Source organism: Diceros bicornis, chromosome 6 (genome assembly GCF_020826845.1).
Source record: "Diceros bicornis minor isolate mBicDic1 chromosome 6, mDicBic1.mat.cur, whole genome shotgun sequence".
NCBI classification, from domain to species: domain Eukaryota; kingdom Metazoa; phylum Chordata; class Mammalia; order Perissodactyla; family Rhinocerotidae; genus Diceros; species Diceros bicornis.
The window spans coordinates 19119109-19139068 of NC_080745.1; the positions used below are offsets into that span (position 1 = coordinate 19119109).

General features: G+C 35.7%; 1 protein-coding gene across 1 annotated transcript in view; it reads right to left on the bottom strand.

Annotated features, from left to right (window-relative positions):
- The window catches only part of RYR2 (ryanodine receptor 2), a 683573-nt gene that overhangs the window by 118352 nt on the left and 545261 nt on the right, over nucleotides 1-19960 (bottom strand). Inside the window, exons 62-65 of the mRNA XM_058542954.1 lie at nucleotides 15852-15901; nucleotides 5219-5279; nucleotides 3546-3784; nucleotides 1689-1770 (exon numbers count right to left, since the gene is read on the bottom strand). Coding sequence (XP_058398937.1) covers nucleotides 1689-1770; nucleotides 3546-3784; nucleotides 5219-5279; nucleotides 15852-15901 — 432 coding nt within the window. The remainder of the gene's footprint in view (nucleotides 1-1688; nucleotides 1771-3545; nucleotides 3785-5218; nucleotides 5280-15851; nucleotides 15902-19960) is intronic.

Consider the following 19960-nt stretch of genomic DNA (forward strand, 5'->3'; position numbering starts at 1 on the left):
TATAAACTTTTTAAAATCATGAAACTAGGGAGCAGAAACATATATGAAATAATTGATAGATATGATTATATAAAAATGTAAAATTCCCTTGTCATAAAACACTATCTACATCTAGCGTTTTATATAGAAGCGCTGTAAAGGTATACAAATGATAAAAAATGCTCATAAAAGTGGGATAAATAAGAGGCAAGAAGTTAATAGTTTTAATAAGTAAAACGGTTATTACAAATCAGCAAGACAACATATTAACAGAAAAATGGGCAAAAGATGAGAAAAGACAATACATAAAATAAAGACATACAAATGGCAAAGCAAACACACAAAAAATAGCTAGTAACTGGTAATTAGGGAAACGCATTTGAAAACAAAAACAGGATCTCATTTTTAACTATTACATTTATAAATAGTAAAAAAGAATAATAATCAGAAGTGAGAAAAATGTGAGGAAATGAGGATTCTCTTGTAAAACTTGAGAGTGCAAATTGAATCAATTTTCTGAAAAGACAGTGAAACATGTATCATAATCCTTTAATATATGCATACTCTTAAACCTAGGTTTCTAAATTCTGAGAATATAGCTAAAGGAAATAAAAACAAATAAAGAGAGAAAACTGTGAACGTAGATTTAGCATTATTTATGTTAGTGAAAAAGAGAAAAAAAAACAGCCTACGTGTCAAAAATAAAGCAACATTTCAATAAACTATAATATTTCCTTAGGATAAAATATTTTACAGCCATTAAAATTATATGAAAATAGTTTAATTAAAAATGCAGGTAAAACTGTAAAAAAATTCAGAATGAACCCAGTTGTCTCTTGATATACTTTCCTATCTCTATGTAATTGTCACCCTATTTTAATTATTGTTGCTTTATAAGTTTTAATATTTGGTAGGACAAATGAGTATCCTTTCATTACTCTTCTTTTTCCTCTCAAAACATTATTGGCTAATATCATGGGTTTATTCTTTCAAATGAACTTTTGAATTATTATGTCAAGTTCAATAAAAAGAAAATTTCTATTTGAAATTGTATTGTAATTAGCAGATTAATTTGGGAAGAATTTGCATGTATTCAGTATTCTTCCATCAGAGTATTCTTCTATTTATTTATTTCATTTATCAGTCTTCTATCAGAATGTCTTTTTATTTAGTCTAGGCTTTTTAAAAACTGCCCTCTTTCTTCTCTCTTCTACAGAAATTTTTTACTGAAGTTGCCAGTGATCTCTTATTTTAAGTTCAACAGAGACACCTTATCTTACTTGACCTGTCTACATCATCTGACCTTGCTAATCTCTCCTTCTTAAACTTGAAAACATGAAAAAAAAACTGTTTTAAAAACTGCCAATATTCGTGCTTGTTTTGTATTTCTGATATATAATGAGAAATTGTACTAGCAGATTCCTTCACAAAGACTCATGAACATTCTAAGTTCAAACTTTATATTAAATATGGTCTTTACCATTAAGGCTTTACCTTTATTTTTCATAACTCAACTGTCTTTTATTATATCAATTCAAGTTTAGCTTAAAGATTGTCTAATTATTCCCAAGGAATTCAATATGGCAATCTGGTTGTTTAGTTTACAATGAAGGAAAAAATTATAAAGTGAGGACTCTTGAAATAAATAGTTATAACACTTGAAAAAGCTATTAATACAAAGTTACAAAGTTAAACTTTTAAAATCTTACCTTTCCACATAAATACTCTTGCTGGTTCCCAAAGCATATAAGCTAGTCAGAATTCTATAACATGACACCTGTACATCTTCCACTAAGGAAAAAGAGAATCTCACTTGAAAAAAACACTTGTTATTTATACATCGTCCTGAGAAAGTTTAGGCTAAAAACAAAATTCCACATTAAAGGCACACTAATATTTTAATATTTGAAAAAAGCAATATAAGAACAAACAGATATGTAAAATGAAATATAAAATTTTTTTCTAAAACAAAAGTCTTTTTTTTTTTGTGAGGAAGATCAGCCCTGAGCTAACATCCGTGCTAATCCTCCTCTTTTTGCTGAGGAAGACCAGCTGTGAGCTAACATCTATGGCCAGTCCTCCTCCTTTTTTTTTCCCCAAAGCCCCAGTAGATAGTTGTATGTCATAGTTGCACATCCTTCTAGTTGCTGTATGTGAGATGCGGCCTCAGCATGGCCGGAGAAGTGGTGCGTCGGTGCGAGCCTGGGATCCGAACCCGGGCCGCCAGTAGCAGAGCACGTGCACTCAACCGCTAAGCCACTGGGCCGGCCCCAAAACAAAAGTCTATAAGGAGCTGAAAGTGTTCTAAAGAATCATGCTGTGATTCTTTAGAACATTATCAGGAATAATTTTTTTTATAATTTTTCTCTAGGTATAAGAATAAAAGATTTCTTCAAGAATAAAATTAAGAACAAGAATATCTGGGAGGACAGGTAGATTTTGACCCCTGTTCCAAAGGTATATAAAGACTGCAGCTTTTATTTAAACTCTCAAATGAACAAGAATGAGCATACTGGAGGATGCAATGTGTTTCTTATTCCTGAAAAGACCCAACATTTAAGGCATAAGTAAGTCACTCTAGCAGTTTTTTGAAGCTAGAAAATCAAACAAAACCTTATAGATGATCTATTATTCAATAAGTCATGTTTAAGAGGAAAGAAAATCTAAGAACCAGGATTTCTAATTCCAACTCTGCTACCATTTCCTGGAGGATACATAAGGACATGAATGGAGAAATCATCCTTGTTCTCCAGACCTGTATGCACGTCCACATTGTGCTGCAAGCAACGCTCCGATTGGTTCAACCAGTGGTTGTATCATCCACTGAGTAACACTGTGGTTTTTACACAGAGCTGCACTTCACCTGGGGAACCTACAGTGTTGACAGTCTGAGTGGGTGGGTCTGCAGTCAAGACCCACTTGACTGCTTGACAAGGACTCATATCTTCTCTCATGGTCATATCAGCAGGAGGGCAGGGAATTAGGATAAGTCGTGCATTCTTTTTTCCCCATAACCTTGGGCATTCTGTGGATATTTTTAATAACTATAGAATTTCAGCCACAAACAACTAATTAAATCCCCCATGAAAACAGACTGAAACTTACAAATGGAAGATACTTGAGCCACCCTAGTAGACCAATTATATAGAGACAGACCTTGTCTCGGTAGTTTTCATATTTCTTGGTAGTAGAGCTTATGGAAACAATCTGCATCGACTCAGAAATACTTTGAAAACATTTAATGTTGCATGTCCTATGGTCAAACTGCATTAGAAAATTTCCATGGAAAGAGACAACCTAGAAAAATGTAAAATTTGGAACTTGTACTTCAACAATGTGGAAGTGACTGTCCATAACCACTACCTTACTGGTCCCTTCTGTGAATCCACATGATTCAGTGATCTATCTCTATAAGAATGGTTTCTGCAACCCAAATGTCAACCTATAATGTTCTGCAAAAAAAGCATTTCAATGTATAAGCAGAGTTTGAGTAACCCAGATGGGGCTTTTACAACTTCTGATTGTACCGTTTAGATAATGAAATTCTAAGTAACAGATTTACATACATATTAGATCTTCTCCGAACTGATGCTGGCCAATATGCTCAAATAATGATGACAGCATTGGTAACAGTGCCACCGTGGTATAATTGATAATCTGAGTAACACCTTTGGGTTGGTTTCGGGTGTGGGTGAACTGGCCCTGCTTAAGATTCTCCATCGTCTTCTCCAGATCCTCTGCAGCATTGTCCAGAAAAGCTCTGAGTGCACTTTTAACACTCTCCAGGCCAGTCTTCATTACAGTTCTAGGAAGTAAATAAGGGAGAACTTATACGTGGTGAGAGGAGCAAGTGAAATACAAATAAAGTATGCTTCTATTTTATGTTTATTTGTCCATTACAACATTCACTCAGTCCACGAATTTTTTTTTTTTTTTTTTTTTTTGATGAGGAATATTAGCCCTGAGCTAACATCTGTGCCAATCTTCCTCGATTTTGTATGTGGGATGTTTTCACAGCACGGCTGATGAGTGGAGTAGATGTGCACCGGGGGTCCGAACTCGCAAACCCAGGCCACTGAAGTGGAGTGTGTGGAACTTTAACCACTTGGCCACGGGGCCAGCCTCCACACTAAATTCTTTAAATGCAGTCTCAAAAAATCTTTTTCAATACACCTGAAGTTACAGCAATATTGCTCTGTAAATGCACAACCTTTCCTAAATGGCTTCACAGTCAACTTAATTAGGATCTCAGAGAAAAAGGCAGTGCTAATGCTTCGTGTTTTCCACCAGTGTCCTCAAAATAAAACACAGCTTCTGAGCCAGTTTAGTTAATTCCAAATCCAACACAACTAGAATGTTTCCTGAGGCAATGGTGTAAAAGAAACATTAAATGACGGCTAAACCAAGTCTAATGACACAGATACTTTGTGCTTTAATGGTAGCAATCAAGTCTTTTCTAAATAAGCCTCTGAAGGCTCAACTTTGTAGAGAAGTGACAATCTAATTCCACTAGTTTTAGTAGGAAATGAAGGTGAATAATGGCATCTTCTTTCTTCATTTACTATACAAACACCTCAAATAAAATTTTAAACACAAAAATGTTTAATCGAAGAGTATCATAGAATATTTTCTGTGGGACACATTTAAGAACTTTTATTTAGATTACTCTGGAAAATAAATAAATTAAATAAATGTATGGCTTAAAGGCTGAATCAATCATGCTAAATGAATTGATTTGTATTTAGTCAACATGTTGGAGTGCTGGTCACGTTGCTAGTAGGGCAGAGTAGAAAGCACACAGTCTTGGGAATTGGTCTACTTCCACACTTACTATGCAATCTTAAGCTTCACTTTAGTCATCTGTAAAACGAGAACAAAATCCTCATGCTTCCTATAAAGCTAAACGTTATTTATAAATACAGAGCACAAGCACCATGCCTAGAAGCTAATAAGACCTCTAGAGTTGCAGCTTGCCATTTTTACTTCACATGATACATTCCCAATTCAATCCCCAGTTACAAACCTAGCTGCTACAGAAATTACCTGAAATTTAAATAAGAATCTATATAAGATCATAAAAATAATAAAATGCCACTGTATTAGTAATTTGTAAGTTTCTTTTCACTTACACTAAAGTCTTTATCACAATTTCAAAGAATAAAATCAAGACACTAGGTCCATCTTAATATTCTTATATATTATTACACTTATTGATTTCAATAAAAATGTATCCATTTACCTTGCATCCAAAGTCTGACCCAAAATATGAAGACAGTTGACAATTGATGTTGCATCATTTCCTAAAGAGGAAACAAAATGCTGTATAAATTGCCCTGAGAATTTCTCAGTGTTCTTCTTTTCTATTAATGTTTGTGTTCCAAAAATTAGTCAATGGCACAACTCTATAATAATAACTCAATTAAAAAGATGTTTTGATAATCAAGTTTAAAATCATGCAGTTTTTCTGCTGAAAAGTGGTTATGCGAATGTAAGTAGAAAAGCAATAAAGCATTTCTCATCAAATAGCTGACATACTCAAGAAGCATTCAAAGCACTGCACCAGGCTCAAGAGTTTTAACCGGATTCTTCAAATAGAGTCCCCTTCCCATACTAGTTCATCTTATTTTTAAATTATATCGTATGCCAACTTTTTAAGTCAGCTCATATCTTTTATGAAATGAGGTGGGCTAAAAGTCTAATAAATTTAATTCCACCTTAATTACCCTGAGTGTCTCTGCTTTCTGATTGCATTCAACTGCATTAAGATGAATTAATTTTCCTGATTTCAATTGCATTAAGATGAATTACTTTGCCTGAATGTTGCTGGTCTTTGGTGAAAAAGAAGCACCAAACTATCATATAAAAAAAATCAGAGGCTGAAGAAATAAAATCTTAGACTCTTATGAGATATTTGAAATGGGGGTAACTCATTTTGAAAGTAAGATGAAATTCACTTATTTTGATTGGCATATTTTATCAGAAAGTACAGAAATATGAATTACACAACTACTACATATATTCTACTTTGTGATAAGCATACAGAAAAGCAAATAAATAAAATGGTGAATCCAAAGTAACAAAGAAATTCACCACTCACAACATAGTTTGACATTATCACATTCTCATTTCATACTTTCTAATATATAATATATACAGTCATTTCCTGGGTCCTGAGGTTAGCAACTCTTATTTGAATGTAAGTTTTATAACATTTGAGTATATTTTTTATACAAAAAGGTATCCTAAAATTAATTAATTAAATATACATGGAAATTAATAATTGCCTTAGAATGTAGGCAAGCCAATTTAGTGCTTTGATACAAATAAGAAATAAAAATAAGGTATCCATTGCTGAGACTCTGAGTTCTTTAAGAAAATGTTCCATTTATCTTGTGCTTCAAATCTCAGAATTTCTAGTGATAATGAAGACAGAATCAGCATAAAGGCAAAACTGATGTCCCCGTCTATTGATTGTAGCAGTCCTAGGGCTTCTACTGTAGCCCCTAGAAGTGTTATTCATTTAAGTATTCATTCACTAATAAATGAATGTTAAATACCAGGCACTCGCAAACTTCCAGTAATGAGTAATACAGAAAGCTCATGGTACTAGCATTTTAATAGGGAATACAGATAATTAACTATTAAGCAAAAAAAAAAAAAAAAAAAAAAAATCAATATATAACATAATATCAGGCCACAGTAAAAAAATATACAGTGGGGAATAGAAATTAGAGCAAATGGATATGGTAATAGGGTGAGTGGTCATGAGGCCCTCCCCAAGAAGGTGACATTTGAGCAGAGATTTAAATGAAGTAAAGGAACAAACCATGCATTTACCTGGGGGAAAGGCCCAGGCACAGGGAACAGCATGTGCAAAGGCTCTGAGGCAGAAAAGGAACTTGGTGTTCCAGGTAAGGAAGTGAGGGTGGTTGATGTGTGCAGATTCAGGGGAAAGGAGGAGGATATGAGGTGGAGAGAAGGGGAGTCAGGTTCTAGAGCCTTGCAACCAGAGCAAACACTTGGGAGTTTTTTAAGCGCAACAGGAAGACCTTCTTAGGTTTTGAACAGAATGAAATCTGATTCATATTTTAAAAGGATTAATTCACAATGTGCAAAACTCTGGAAGGGCAAGAGTGGAAGCTAGTTAGGAAGCTACTGCAGTAGTCTAGAAACAGAGGATTGATGATGGTGAATTTGGATTAGGATATTAGCAGTGGAGAAATTAAGAATCTATTTTAAGGATTTGCTTATGGATTAAATGTGAGGTGAGAGGAAAAGGAGTCAGGGATAACTCCAAGACTGTTTGGGTGAGCAATCTTACCAGCAGTTGGGTGAAGGGTGGGATGAATGAATGATGTGGAGAGTGTACAAGGGAGGAGCAGAAAGTGGGAGGAGGGGAAGGATGGGGGTTGTGTCCTCTGCTTTCCACAGGTTGTGTGATGGGCCTATTCATCTCAGGTGGAGATGCGGAATAGGCAATTGATACAAAAATCTGGAGGGCAGAGAAGAGATCTGAGCTGGAGCCATAAATTTGGGCATCGTAAGCATATAGATAATTTTTAAAATCATGGACCTGAATGAAATTAGCCAGCATGAGCATAAATATAGAAGTAAAAAGGTCCCAGGGCCTCCAGAGTTTGGATTTTATGCTTGGAGGTACAAAGATAAGGAGGATGCAGCACAGAAAATGAGAAAGAGAAGGCCCAGGAGGAAGAAGGGACACGGGCAATGCTCATGAGTCTCAAGCAACTATTATTTAGCACCAAATCAGACAGGCTGGTCCCTCACTCTCTTCCTGACACTCACAGTTCTTTTTCCCTTTCCTTTCTTATCTACTGTCTCTTCCTATAGATTATCAGTGTTTGTACTTTGTACTGAGTTCACCCATGCCCTTTTCCAAAAGGATGGCCAGGGGTATTTTCAACCTTTATTCATATAAGCTTGTCAGGTGGGGTTTTTGTTTGCTCTCTCCCCTGCTGTAGCCCAGCACCTAGAATAGCTTTTGACATACAGCAGGCACTCAATTACAGCTTTGTGGAATGACTGTGGGATGTGAAGAGTAGGAAACAGCACCAGTGGCCAGACAAGTTCTGTGGATCAAATGAAAATGTGGATGGTGAATATGAGATTTCTGTGATTGTTAAAATAACTGTAAGCTCCATCAATCTACACATTTCAGTACACTCCAGATCACATGCAGTACAACTTGAAATGGAAACACCTCTATGTAGAGAGTGGTGGGAAAAGGACCCTAAGGAATGCAGAAAAAGTATTAGTTGAATCTTTGACATATTAGTGTATAGACCAAGCAAAAGCATCAATTCTATTAGCATGTGTAAAAGCCTAAACTAACGGTTAGTCTTGAAGAGAGAAAGCACGTAGTGAGTAAGCCTTTTAAATAAAATAAGAACCTGGATGTTGCCCTTCTTAAGGCTATCCAGATGACCGTAATCAGAAATGTCAATCATGCTATGAGTAAGAACAGGAAGGGCTAGTGAAAATGCAGTAAGATGGTAACATTTTAAGGTGATGATTGTATTTTCATGTACTTAACTGTATATAATTGCTTTATTGCTTTGAGTAGTATGAAAACCAAAAGTTTGATACTTTTCAACTCATGATTTTTCAATGTCTAAGCCAATTTCCTTGTCTTCAAACATACCTCTTATCACCTTTAAACAGTTAGGGCAACACTTACGGATTGCCTATTTGTCTTCAAGATTGTGTGTTTGCATGAGCATGTGTGTGTGTGTAAACATAAAAGGTACATAATTAAAATCAAAGCTCATAACTGAAACTAATAACCACAGACGGCCAGCATTGGTTTTTAAAAAACTGGTCACAACTCATAAAATAATACAACTCTCTAAATAATAAAAATAACAAAGTTAAAGCTGACAGAGTCAAAATATTCTTTTGCATTTTAATCTCAACTTGTTTCGTGGTTTTTAATATAAGGTTTCTATAACTCAGGAGTTTTCAATGTTACATAAAATTTGACATATCATGTACCACTTTTGTCTTGTAATGTGGTTATTGAGGATTCTCAGAATGACTTTCTCTCCTCTGGGAAAAGCAGTAACATTCTCATTTTTTGTTTCTTCTCCACTTTTCTAACATGGCTCTTGACACAATATCTCATTATATTCTCTTCTTTGAAAAAATGATTAATCTTGGCAGAATCCTTATTAATAATGTGAAATAAAATTATGGTACAAGATAAAAATTTCTCTCAAAATTATGAGGAGTTAGAAAGAAACTGAAGAGAACCAATGAGTTTATTACTTCTGAAGTCCATGATATCAAAAGAATAAAATTACCAATTCTCTAACATGGTGAGAAGTTTCAGTCAAACTAAGAACATATTTTATTTTATTTGTTTATTTTTTTATGAGGAAGATCAGCCCTGAGCTAATATCTGACGCTGATGCTCTTTTTGTGGAGGAAGACTGGCCCTGAGCTAACATCCATGCCCATCTTCCTCCACTTTATATGGGACGCCGCCACAGCATGGCCTGACAAGCGGCGCATCATTGTGCGCCCGGGATCCTAACCCGGGCTGCCACAGCGGAGCGCGTGCGCTTAACCGCTACGCTACCGGGCCAGCCCCCTGAGAACATATTTTAGATAATTACACAATCTATTCATTTGTCCCAAAGTCAAGAAATTCTCTCATAGTGATATGTTCAAATGAAAGAAATATCTATAGCACTCTAATACTATCTTCTGATATTATTTTCATTATAGGTGTCTGATTCTGATATTTCTGACCTAACCAATCTCTCTATAAGCAGTAAGTTATTTCTAATATAGCATATATAACAAGTTAAATCCGGGAAATTCTTGTCTTTGCCATGTACAGTGTCACAAAACTAAAGAATTTTTAAGTTAGAGAAAGACCTAACGATCCCCTAGTGATCAATAACAATGATCAGCAGAAGTAGCAGATTGTGCATGACTGAACCATTAAACTCTCAGCACAACGATACATCCAATTCTCATATATGCACTATCCTTGGAGATTCTTAGTACTTTAAAAGATTTTCCTTACGTTATATGTATCCTGTTAAACAAACACAAGCACAACCCAGACCTTTTTAGAGATAAATACAAACATATACTAATTTTCTAATATCTCCTGATACAAGATAGCAGTCCTCATTTAAATACATGAATGGGTTTGTTGGGGGAGGGGATAACAAAAATATCAACATCAACTTAAATAATTTTTTAATCAGGGAGAAATACCAATTGATAGAATTCACTGTACTACTTTATTTACCATTAAAACTCTTCCAAACACAACATTAAGATTTATACACTGGTTTAAATCAGCCATACTCACCTGGGGAAAAAAATCGAATATTTTAACAAGAACTACTGCTTCTTTAAACACATGATAATACTTATCTTGTTCAATATTCCTGCAGCTAATATTGGAGTTGTATTAATGATGTTACCTGTTGAGTTCTAGGGTCATCTAAGGTCAAACCAGAAGATATATGGGAGTACTATGTTCATTATGCAACAGAATGTTCGCTTTATTTTAGGCCTTCCTAGAAGTGTTTCTGTCATAAAATTTGGAAATTCTCCAGTAACTCTCAGGAGTCTCTGGACAATTTACTATCTCACAAATATATTAAAAATTCACCAGAAAACAAGAAAGTAGAAAAGGTCTACAAATGATAACTTTTTTTTTTTTTGGTGAGAAAGAATAGCCCTGAGCTAACAGCCATGGCAAATCCTCCTCTTTTTGCTGAGGAAGATTGGCCCTGAGCTAACATCTGTGCCCATCCTCCTCTATTTTGTATATGGGACACCATCACAGCATGGCTTGATGAGCGGTGCATAGGTCCAAACCCAGGATCTGCACCTGTGAACCTCAGGCCGCTGAAGCAAGGCATGCAACCTTAACCACTATGCCACCAGGCCAGCTCGAAATGATAAGTATTTTTGCCAGCCTTCTCAAACAGTTCCTCAAACTGAAAGGATCACTGTTGGTAGAGTTTAATGATCATGTTGTTTGAAGAGTTATTAATTATGCGCTACTTCCTCTTCAGTGTAAGTGCCCTAAGTGTTTTCGTGGACCACTTAAGGAATAAAAAAAAGTGATTCTCATAAATTGTAGGATAATTGCATACTACATTTTTCTCAATAACCTCTTAGGAAAAAAACTAAAGTTTGGGTTATTTGCAAATGTAAGAAAATTTCAAATTGATAGCACTTATCTCATTGTTTTAAGGGTCTGCTTACCTATCTATCTTCTCCATTAGACTACAGACTTCTTGAAGGCAGAACCTAGTTGATTCATTCAGACAGTCATCAGATATTTATAAAATACCTACTATGTGCCAGACTCCCTGCTGGGCACTGAGGATACAATAATAAGCCCTCAGCGAGCTGAGAGTTTTGTCAGAGAGAGACGGTAATCTAGTAACATCACCAGGGAGATGAAGGAACGGTACACGGAGCTGTGAGAAGGTTATAACAGCAGGAGGAGGAAGCAAAATCAAAGATGTCAAGGAAGGTTCTCCTGAGAGAGTAATATTTGGGTTGAAATCTGAAGGATGAGCAGTTTACTCCATTATGGGGGTGAGGGATTGGAGAGGTGAATTTTAAGTATGGGGATCTCATTCCAGTCAGCAATTATACCATGTGCAAAGACCCTGGGCAGAAAGGCATACAATACTTTCAAGAAGCAGAGGGAAGGCTACTTAAGCTGAAGTATAGTGACCAAGCAAGAACTTGCTGGGAAATGAGGAGGGAGTGGTACGTGGAGGCTAAACTATGAAACAAAAATTTGGCCAGATTAAGAATTTGATCTTTATTCTAAAGAAATAGGAAGCCACTGAATATATAGGAGAATATGAATATGCAGGAATATGCAGAAATATGAGAGACTAGTTTTCTGGGAAGATATGATGGTTATGGAGTACAATTTAGAAGGGCAAAAGAGGATTCAGAGAGAATGGTTAGTATGCTCTTGGAGAAGTACAGGTGAAAGACACCTGTACATTGGCCTCGGGTGGTAGTAGTGGAGAGGTAAAGAAATTTTCATCTTTCTACCCTCACAGCCTGAGAGAATGCCTCCCACATAGCAGTACACAATAAATGCTTTTTGACTGAATGCATAAAATGAATGTCATTAAGGCATTAGATTTATTTTCACGTGTAAAAATAAAGCCCTTAAGAAGTCCTGCTGTGCATACACCTGTGGCACTATCACTATTCCTGTTGGAGTCTTAGTTACCAGATACTGCTTCCTCTAAAAATCACTGAAAGGCTTAAATAGGCTATAATTGGAGGGCTTATGTATTCTCTAATTGCCTCGAGATTAGTAATCAGAATTTTCACTTAGCAAAAATGGGGGGGAAATGGTGGGATTAAAAGCAATATTTCATTAGTCGACAACAGGTCCTTAAAAATGACAAATGGAATCCTATCACTTGTCAACCTGCCTGGGTCCTAACCATGTCCTATTTGATTTTCCAAAATACAAGAGTGCACCAACTTACAATCACTAGCAAGCATTTCAGAATTCAAACAGGAAGCCTAAATACAAACAAGATGCTATTTTCCTTATTATTTTTTTCATAAAGTATTTTAATGGATATAGCAGAACTAATGTTTTGTGGGGAATATGGCTTGTCCCTCTTTTTAAAAACCTTACCTTTTTCTAATATAAAATGAAATAGTTTAAACGCCTCAAAAAGAATATATGAGGCATAAAAACACCATTAATCTCTTTCATTCTTAGATAGTGTGCTTCAACGTATAGGAAATATTTTAAAGTAGATAAAAGATATACACAAATATAGAAATTCAAGTTGTGGGAATCTTCACTCTATATATCAGAAAAATCTTTCAACTATAAATGAAGTTTGAAGATATAACTATAATTTGGCAGCCAACTTGGAATAAACCGTCCATTACTCATTCAACCCAACTCACCACAATTACCACCACCAGGACAAATATTTCGTCTCTTGACTTATTTTAATGCTCCCCTCTTGTCTCCAGACCCACCTTCCTGACATGGTTAAGGTTAATGTGTATCTTTCTACATCTTTACCTCTGCTCATCAACACAAAGCCCAAGTATTTCTTTGTTAACCCCTCAACTTTTAATTCTATCTTAATTTATTCTTAGTTTAGGTCATGAACAATTTTTGGAACTAAATCAGAACAGGAAAAACATTTTGATCATCAATTTCTTATCTGCCAGAATACAGAAAAATGATATCATGTAAAGGGTGAAAGGAAAAAATAAGAGATTAATATGATTATATACAAAGGACCGCTGAGTATATGCTATTAGGTCTCTCTCTTTAGGAAAATCCATAATGGCATACATGATACATCAAAAGTAAATCTTTGGATTATACCATTTCTGCTTTGTTCTGGAAATGGGTAGATTATAAAGGCTTCATTGTGCATGTACTTTAAATAGCCAAGTCCTCTGGTTTAGTTTTTAGATAATTTGATTTATCTAAATAAAAGCTGTACAAATAAGACTAGGAATACCTTAGATTCAAAAGCTAGGAGGTTACAGTTTACATAGTACTTGAACATTCATTATCTCACATTAGATTTCATACATGCAATAGGTCTCTAAGATTACTAGTTATTTTAGCCTAGTTTACAAATGAAAAAACAAAAGTCCAAATCACTAAGCCAGTTTAGTTATAAATATAGGACTTACATCCAGGTTTTCCAATTCAAAGCCTACTATTCTCTCCAGGACATCATATTAGTGTCTAAAGCCACGTTATAACTGTAATGTGTAAGGTTGACACGTCTAAGGCTTAAAGATTCTAATAACTTGACAAGTCTGTATTAGAGTATGTTTGATTAATAAAGGCCTCTTGAAGTTTGTATTATTTACAGGCAAATGCCAAAGCAAACTTGAAAGAATAATAACAACAGACACTAGAATAATATAAAGAAGGCAACAAATAAACTTTTGAGGTAAAGACACATAGTAGCTCTGCAATAAATTCCTGTTAAAAAAAATAATAGTATTTAAAGGCTAAGAGATTTAAAATATAATGCCTAAATGGAATATTAGAATCACGTAGGGATGGAATGAATATTAAGTCCAGTTCTTCTCCCTTGATAGATGTGATGAGTTATATTATGCATTCATCTTCAATTACTGAACCCTTAATATAGTCAAAAGGAAAAAAGGAGGTTAAAGAAGAGGCACAATTAATCCATGGTCATGGAAGCCTACATATAGCTGCTTTACAGAGGATTATAAAATGGGAAATGGCACCAGGTAGGCTTCTGGGACCCTGGAAACGTTCTCTACCTTGACCTGAGCAAATGGGTGTATATACATGTAAAATTTCATCAAGCTATATCGTCAAGCTCTCCTTAAGATTTGTGTGCTTTGCTCTATATATGGAATACCCCCAGATTTTTTTTAAAAAGGGAATTAAAATTATAGTTAGATATAACATAAGAAACCAGGAATTTACAATATGTAATAAGTTAGAAATAGCACAACAGAAAGTCTTATTATGCTCATTATTAAAAATGCAAAAACTGCAACTGAGAAATGGCATCCCCATCAGAGCTCTATATAATTAGATAATACTCTCTGAAGACAAAGGGAGAATATTTGAATCCACTGTTATGAGAAGGTTAGGAAGTCCATGAAAATTCTGTCTGAACAACTTTCACAGAAATTTTTCTGTGTTAAAGAGAAGTCAAACAAAAGTCAGTCAACTGGAAATTATTCTTAAGATAATTTCCCCATTAAATTTTGGATAACTGAAGCATTAATGCAAAAACTTAGGCAATTTATATGAAACACACCTTGTATTAACTACATTTAAGAGCACCAAATATTGAATATAACAATATTGGAAGCCGAATATAGCATTAAGTAATTATATCCAGAAACTATCATTTCTCATAAAAATTTAGTGTTTTAAAGAACTTAAAAGTTGTTTGTGTATGTGTGTATACACGCGCACACACACACACACACACACACACACATCTATTCCTCAGTTTATTCACTACGGCTTTTATAGAAATGACTTAATCCTTAGTTTTTCGTGTAAATTGAATTGAACTTATCTCTATCAATACATTAAATGTTTTATTACTGAACTTACCCCAATAGTATCTCAAAACCTATAGAGCATGGGGCTAAAATTTGTTTCAGCAGTTTATAAAAGCAGATATAGGAAATGTACAACACAAATTCTGCCAGCTGCTATAGAGTCCTAACACCCCACAGCAAGGATAATCTGTGGAAAGTGAGTGACTGCCCTGCATGGCTGTCGAAAAGCAGGTGCATTCAGCTACGTGAATTCTCAGAAACCAACAAAAACTGACTATGGGCTGAGAGGTGCTAGAAAAGTCACTTTTGCCAAGCAAAGTCCTTAGCCTCACTGTCTCTACTATGAAGCCCCAATGTCTGGAATGCAGTTGACATGCAAATCTGTAGTCAAGGGCACTAAAAAAAAAATAAATGCAGTTAAAATTTTTTAATTTATAACAGCTCATTATTTAATCTATCAGAGATAACCAAACACAAATTTAAGGGCCCAGTTTTGCTTTACCTCTCTGAAATAAAATATGGCAGAAGCTGCCATTTCCATTCAATTGCTCTTTAATAATTATAACCTTTTGATTTTTCAAATGTGCTTTGGGCGAGTATAAAAAAGTTATAGCCTTCAATTTCAGCATAGATAATACTACTTAAAAATAACCTTGAAGACCTTACCTTGGCCTATGACGACCATGCATGCAGCCATGCAAACATGCATTCATGCAACATAGCAGCACACAACACGGTGCAAAAATGGCAAAGAAAACCAAGTGATGGCCATGCTAGTATTTTTTCAACGGTCTCCTTACCAAATAGTGAAATCCTATGCCTGACAAGAACTCCAAGTTTGCAGAATAGGCTGAAGACAAAAGAAAAACAAAAGAGAAAAGGGAAAGGGGAAGGGAAGGTAGAAAAGACAGGGAGAAAATAAAACAAAACAAAAAAAGGAAGAAGAAAAAAGAAAAATAAACAGCTGATATATGAGCCGGAAAAAGCAACATGATGTCACGCAGAAAGAATCAATTCTCTGAGCAGAATGTGGAGTAAAGGTATTAAAGAAAGAGTCTTTGAGTGCATATCTTTAACAAACATGGTTAAAAAAGCACATATTATAAGTAAAGAAACTAAAAAAAAAAATTTGAAAGCAAAGCTAATTAATATAAAAGCAATCTATATGAACCCCACAAGATCATAACTATTGAAAAACCACAAGGAAAAAAATTAATTTTATCTGCCCAAAAGTACCACAGAAATTCTAGAATTTTTTTTTGTTACAGACATTATTTAACAACAGACGTATGGTGTTTTGGGCATAAAATGTTACTTTATGTTTCAGTATGTTTTATCATTTGAACTGTCCTGCTTCCCAACCTTGACCACACCCCTTACACACATACCAAAGCATCCAGTGAATTTGAGAACAGTGACGTAGAGATAGAATTTGAACAACTGATAATCACTCAGCGAGAAACGTTACAGATGTGATACTTAAAGGGCTCTTAATGCTAATGCATGAACTGAGCATATTTCTTAACTCCTCTAGAGCAAGTCCTGGGGTCTTTGTATCCTTCCTGGAGCCCAGCAAGGGGAGATTCCGAATAAGTGGCCTTCATTCAGCATTCAGCATGACAGCATTGGTATGCACTAACTCTTGATCAGACTCCAGAACCTGGGCAATACCTGCTATTGTCCTGTCTTGTTACCAGGCCTCAGTCTGGTGGGTTCCTTGTAGGTCCCTCTTTTCAGCAGTACCCTCCACTCACTTCCATGCTATACTCCCTTCTACCCATCCCTCAGGATTCAGCTCAGGACATGAAGCCATTTCATGGCTAACACCCACCCTTTACCACTCCCAACCCAAGCTGTAAGAGGTCTCCTCCCAGGGGCCATTTGCAAATCTCTACCATGACACTTAACCTCTCATATTACAATGGACATTATTTTCACATCTACTGACACACTTCTGAGCTCTCAAAGAGCATAGCATAGGCTCTGCACAGCTAGAACACACCAAAGCTCCAAACTTGAAGATCCATTTGTATAACACCATCCACACTCAGCTTGATTTTCCCATTACAGTCATGTGCTGCATAACAATGTTTTGGTCAACGACAGTCCACATATACGACAGTGGTCCCATAAGATTAGTACCACATAGCCTACGTGTTTAGTGCGATGTTCGCACAATGATAAAATTGCCTGAAAACGCATTTCTCAGAACAAATCCTGGCCGTTAAGCGACGCATGACTGTAACGATAACAGCTATATCTAGATTGTCCCATCCTCTCTTACAAAGCTCTCCCATTTCCAGCAGTGTGCAGACGTACACTTGCCAGAACTGGGGATACAGACTATGCCATGGAATAAAATGAAGGCAACAGCCATGGCAGGACAGGAGAAAGACAGAGAGAATCAAATTTGTGATGTTGACCTCTTTTACAGTAAGTTTTAGCCATCATATCTCACTTCAGTATAATATGGAATAATTTATTGAGGAAAATTAATTACATAGGGCATTGTGTAGCTTTTCCAAGAAAACATTCATCCACAAATTTCTAAGCAAATTTGAGGTCTTGGGAAATCTCTTAATGCTAAAAGTTTTTAAAACAATGATGTATTCAAGTAAGTATTAGACATAAGATTAGACATTAGCCCCCTGAGCTGCATTATTTATCTTTGTGCTATACTTTAAACAAAAAAAGACAATAAAACAAGAGCAACTTTCTCCAGGTACTCTCATCCACCGAGTGTTATGCATGTCAACTCAACAAGGATCTGTTTCCATCTAAAGAGAGTAGTTACATTGTACACGTTTTGGATCCCTGTATTCCAGTCAATTTTAAGTGATATCTTTTACCTCTTACTGATACTCTCTAGTATCCAGGGTGAAACATTCTGAGATGTTCTTGAATTTATAATGCTAGGATTCTGTTTTAACCCAATTAATCCAGACAGGGAATGTTTTGCTCTGATGGAAAACAATTATTCTGTAACCCATTCTGTTGGATTACATTTAATGTCTAAGACTCTGTCAGAGAAAAATGACTTCTTACAATAGCAGCTCTTCCTAATCTTAGCTGTTTCTAGTTAGTAACAGATGTGTCACCAAAGAGAAATACAGAAGTATACAAAGGTAGGCCCTCAAAAAACACAAATTATATCTCTTTCTCCTCCTGTGCCATTCACTTTCAGGCTATAGTTTCTGTAAAGCCTATAAGGTTTGATTATTATAGGCTTTGTAGTTTCTCTAAAAGTATTTTCTATAATAATGTTATCCCCTTTCTCTATATCCCTTCATTACTAACACTCTTAAGAATGCATAATGCAGCTACACTGCCTTGGCATTGACTCATTGCCTTGCAATTTTGCTTTCCATCTACTGTTCTACTGAAACTAAATAGCAAATCTAATAACCTCTTTTTCAGTCTCTGTCCTGGAGAGCTCTCTATGGTACCTGGCATCACTGACTACTTAAATCTGTGAAACTCTGGATTCCATTTTATACCAATATTTTTCCCTTCCTCTCTAATTAACCATTCTCTATGTTATTCAAAGACCCACTTGTGAAAACCTCTCAAGTTTTGGTATTCAGACCTTTTTGCTTCTCTCTCCACTCTCCTTTAGCTTCATCTACTTTCAGAGCTTCAAACATTACATGGGTAGAGATAATCTCCAAATATCTCATTTCTTGCCCTGATCTCTCCACCAACACCCAATATGTATTTCCAACTTTCTGCTGGCTATCTCCAGCTGAATGACCTGCTGGCACTGATACTTCAATAAATACCTAACCAAATTTAACCTCCTCTTCTTAAAACTAGTTCTTCTGAAATTTCTTGGTTTTGCTAGTGACACAATATTGTTCCAACCACTCAGCACTAAAACTTCAGCACCATGTTGGCTTCCTTCTTTCTACTTGCCATATGACTCACTAGCAAGTCATGTTGATTTTCTCTCTTCCATGTTCCCGGCTTCCAGCCCCTCCCTACATTTACACCTCCTCAATATTCCCAGCACTTTACATATGTCTCCCTTTACACTCAACACAACTTATTACATGGTTAGCTCTATATGCATGTGTCTACTCAGCTGTACTTCTAAGTTCATTAAGTTAGGAACTGTGTTGTTGAATGCGTGTATTTATCCTCAGACCTAGGACAGCATCTTGTACATGGCAGGCATTCAGAAATATTTGCTGAACGAACCCATGGGTAGCACCGCCTGTTTGAGGTAGCACTTCTGTTAGAACAGCCTGCATTGCTGCCATAGCCTCCCAGCCATCTTACTCTTATCAATCCCATTTTTGCTGCCAGACTGCAAAGGACGGTCTGATCATTCTCCTATGTAAAAAGTTTTAATGGCTTCTTAGTGCTAATTAATTAAGTAAAAATCTTAACTAAAAAATTACAAAGAAGAAAGAAAGAAGATACCTTATTTTGGCAGTTAATATCAATTACAATATTCCATAACAAATCTACATAACCTACATTTCCCCTAAATTACCAGCATCTACACTTTTTGTTATCTACATCTAGAAAATATTTCCCTTTCTTAATCTCTGATCTACATATTCTTTAAGATCAACTTTGAATGTCATGACTTCCATAAATCTCTAGCTTGTCCATACCCATCCAATGTGGTCTATTTTGCTTTGAATCCCACAGCATTCCTTGGCTTTCTTCTGTCAGAACTATGTTTATACTCACTAGCTACTGCCAGGTACACCCCTGGAGTGCAGAGACCACATCATACTCTTCTTTTTAGACATGATAGTACTGACTTTAGACACAGAAAATGCTCAATACATAATTTCCAGTGCCAGGAAGTATCCAAACAGCTAATGGAAACAACCTGTTTTTAATTGTGGAGAAGTTAACTTAGACCCACACAACTACTTCTACACACAACTATTAAATA